At 44.4% G+C, this 3,533-nt stretch overlaps 1 protein-coding gene across 1 annotated transcript; it reads right to left on the bottom strand.

Annotated features, from left to right (window-relative positions):
* Positions 1 to 1,440: 1,440 nt before the first annotated feature.
* LOC148208177 (protein FAR-RED IMPAIRED RESPONSE 1-like) lies at positions 1,441 to 2,663 on the bottom strand. The gene is made up of 2 exons (XM_088120137.1): positions 2,031 to 2,663; positions 1,441 to 1,980 (listed from the first exon to the last, which is right to left on the bottom strand). The coding sequence occupies exons 1-2, from the start codon at positions 2,661 to 2,663 to the stop codon at positions 1,441 to 1,443; spliced, it is 1,173 nt and encodes a 390-aa protein (XP_087976263.1).
* Positions 2,664 to 3,533: the final 870 nt, after the last annotated feature.

Raw genomic sequence — 3,533 nt, 5'->3', positions numbered from 1 at the left:
CCCAGAAAGTCTTTTTGGATTCCATCTCGGGACACATCTCGGTTCATTTCGAACCGGGATGAGGCCCGAGATGGAATCCAGAAAGTCCATCCTTGTGGAATGGACTTTCTGGATTCCATCTCGGGCCTCATCCCGGTCCATTTCGAACCGGGATGAGTCCCAAAATGGAATCCAGGAAATCCATCCTTGTGGAATGGACTTTCTGGATTCCATCTTGGGACTCATCCCGGTCCATTTCGAACCGGGATGAGGCCCGAGATGGATTCTAGAAAGTCCATCCTTCTGGGATTTCCTTTCTGGATTCCATCTCAAGCTTCAACCCGGTCCGTTTCTAAGTTGGAAGAAGCCCGATATGGAATCGACAACATATTTAACCAATTTTGTTTTGTTACAGGAGACATGAGTATGACACTTAAGGTCAACCGAGACGACTGGTTTCCGGTCGCGCTGTCAAACCTCGCTCATGTAGGGAAAACCTCTTCTCGTCTTAAGGCTAGGTTAACTCCCTCTCAGTAGACATGTTTAGTCGAACATGTTTTGGTCCGATTTTAGGGATGAACGTCGTATTTATCGGTCCGTTGCTCCATCACATGTTGCTTAGAGAGGTGGAGGAACCTAGAGAGGACCTCATTAGTTTTAACCTATTCGGGAATAGGGTCTCTTTTGGGAAGCGGGAGTTCGACCTAATAACCGGTACGTGCTTGGACGACAATCGGACTACGACACCCCATGGAGCGAGGCCGACATCGTGTACACGCCGATGAATATTGGCGGCAACCATTGGGTTATGATCGGGATTGATCTTGTGGAGGGTGATTTAATCGTATGAGACTCACTGCAAGCGATCACCCCATTGGAGGATCTCGAGAAGGCGCTCAAGCCAATGTGCACGATAATCCCGGCGATTCTTCATTGGAGCGGGATGCTCGCACTTCGGCCTAACCTACCCACGGTGCCATGGAGGGTTCGAAGATGTACTGTACCTCAGCAAGTCGGGTTCACAGATTGCGGCATATTTTGTGTTAGATTTTTCGAGTATGATGTAACTGGGTCAAAGATGGACACTTTGATTCAAAGTAACATTTCTTTATTTCATCGTCAATATGCTGTACAAATGTGGGCTCGCAGACCCTTTTTTTAGTTGTAATTATTCTTTGTATCGATTTTTTTTCCACCGACCTAAATATGACTTATCATAATTTGTTTTAGCATACTTTTTTTTTAGCTGTAGTCACTGATGAACAGTAACATTACATAAAACAAGTTGTAATCATATATGAAAGAACAACAACCTATTGTTAGTGCATATGCATGAATTCTTACTTGCGGTAGAAGCTACCTATTCATATCTACCAAAATACAATGTATTAGTCCTTGTAATAAATTTTTTTTTAGGTACATAAATGTCTACATATTACAACGTAATTATCCATAATATTGCTACACAGTATTTAGTGGTTCGCGACAAGTTTTACGATTGTGTCCCGATGTACCACATCGACTGCACTTGCGTGGTGGACGGACCTCGCCTGTGGAAGGAATCCTCACCGTCTGTCGCCGTCCAACCCTAACGACCTTCTTCGGTGGTTGAACATCGATATTCACAAACCCCGGAGAACTCTTCCATGTTGTGGATGAACCCACTTGAAATATTGGTTCTGCAAATGCCAACATCCAACTGTTGACTGTGTACGCCTCATCGCATAGTGTGTACGGATTTATGCTACGAGAATTGGCTGCAGCAATAGCATGGGAGCACAAGACTTTAAAATAATCGAATTCCCGACAAGTACACGTCTGCGATTGCAAGTCAACGTCCCCATTCAGGTTCCCGTCGCGTACCTCAAAATTAAACTGGTCGATGTTCATCACAATGTGTCTCCGTGAATTATCCGCAGCTTCGGCAATCATTTCCTCTGCGTAGTCAGACAACGTACTCTGACGTGAAGAAGCAAGCGTCTGACGTTCGTAGAACCACCTCTGCAACACACCTCTGATATGATCAAGTAATGCGGTGACTGGCAACTTACGTGCATGCCTGAAAGGGCATTAACGGACTCTGCAATATTAGTGGTCATTTGTGAGTATCTTAGTTTCGTCTGAAAGCAGCGAGCCCATCGTTCCTTTCCTATAGCTTCAAGATATTCCCTAACTCCTGGGTGTGCGCACAGTTGGACCCAGTTCTCATTGAAATATAACTCGTGAAATGCCTTCGCAGCCTTAAAAAATAATGTCTCCAGCGCGGGCGTTTTAAATTTGGCCAGCAAGTTCATCTTTAGATGATGTATACAAAAGCAATGAAATGCAATAGGAAATACTTCATCAATCGCTTTACAAATGCTGGCATGTCGATCAGAAATGAAGACCAAGTTCTGAACGGTGTCGACAACACTCTTCAATTGAGTCATAAACCATACCCATGATGCGACACTCTCACTCCCGACTATTGCAAATGCAACTGGGTATATTTGGTTATTCGCATCAACAGCAGAAGCAGATAGTAATACACCTCCGTAATTCCCTTTAAGGTGTGCCCCGTCAATAACCAAAACTGGTCGAATGCAACACATAAAACCTCTAATTGATTGACCCATGGCCATGAAGACATATTTGAAGTACTTGCTATCATCCAACTCCAATTCAAATATAGTACCTGGGTTCATGATTTTCACGGCTTCCCCATAAGCGGGTAGTAGCCCGTACGATAAAGCTGGATCCCCTCTGATAAGTCGGAGTGCTTCTTCGCTCGAACGTCAGGCCTTGTCGTAACTCATATTTACACCGTACTCCTCACGAATATCTTGGATGATGTCCTTCGGCCTGTACGTGCGAGAAACATCAGTAAACTTTGATTGTACTAGATGACCGACCACCCAACTCTTCGCCTGACGATGATCCTGTTTCATAAGGGCACCATTGCACTTAGAATGGACTGCGATATATTTCTTTATCTTAAACAGGTTGCAATCTCTAATCTTAGTGGCTCTAAGTCGCCACGTGCAAGTAGGATCGACGCATCGCAGCAAATATAGTTCCGGCGTAGACTTCTTCACTCGAAACTGAAAGTTCTTCCGCAATGCAAGTAAATGCATTTTCATAACTAGTTCCTTCTTTGAGTCGAATACGTCACCCTCCTTAACATCATTGGTCCCAGCCGATTGGACCATGGCTTGCAATCTATCAGCTTCTGACTGATCGGTGAGTCTATTGCTTGCCGTTTCATGGACGACATCTACAGGATATTCAGCCATTGTATTATGAATTGTTACCTCTTCATGCTCATGTTGCACATCAAGTCGATCACTGGCGTGCTCATTTCCATATTCCCTTTCGTCGTCTCCTTCTTCTGTGTCGGTCATTAGACGATATGATTCATCACTATCTTCATCCACATTTTCACTTCCATTCCATAATCCAGGCACATCCCAATCATATGTCCTATCATCTCCCAAATTACAAGGAACAACATCTGACCGTAACGGTGTGAGAGATGCTATATCAGGACCAATATGACCAAAGTAGGGGGGTCGGTC

The sequence above is a fragment of the Momordica charantia genome (genome assembly GCF_013281855.1).
Source record: "Momordica charantia cultivar OHB3-1 chromosome 11 unlocalized genomic scaffold, Mcharantia_2.0 BLBB01000011.1, whole genome shotgun sequence".
Taxonomy (NCBI): Eukaryota; Viridiplantae; Streptophyta; class Magnoliopsida; order Cucurbitales; family Cucurbitaceae; genus Momordica; species Momordica charantia.
Note: the sequence above shows the minus strand (reverse complement) of the source record. Positions and strands in the feature narration are given on the sequence as shown.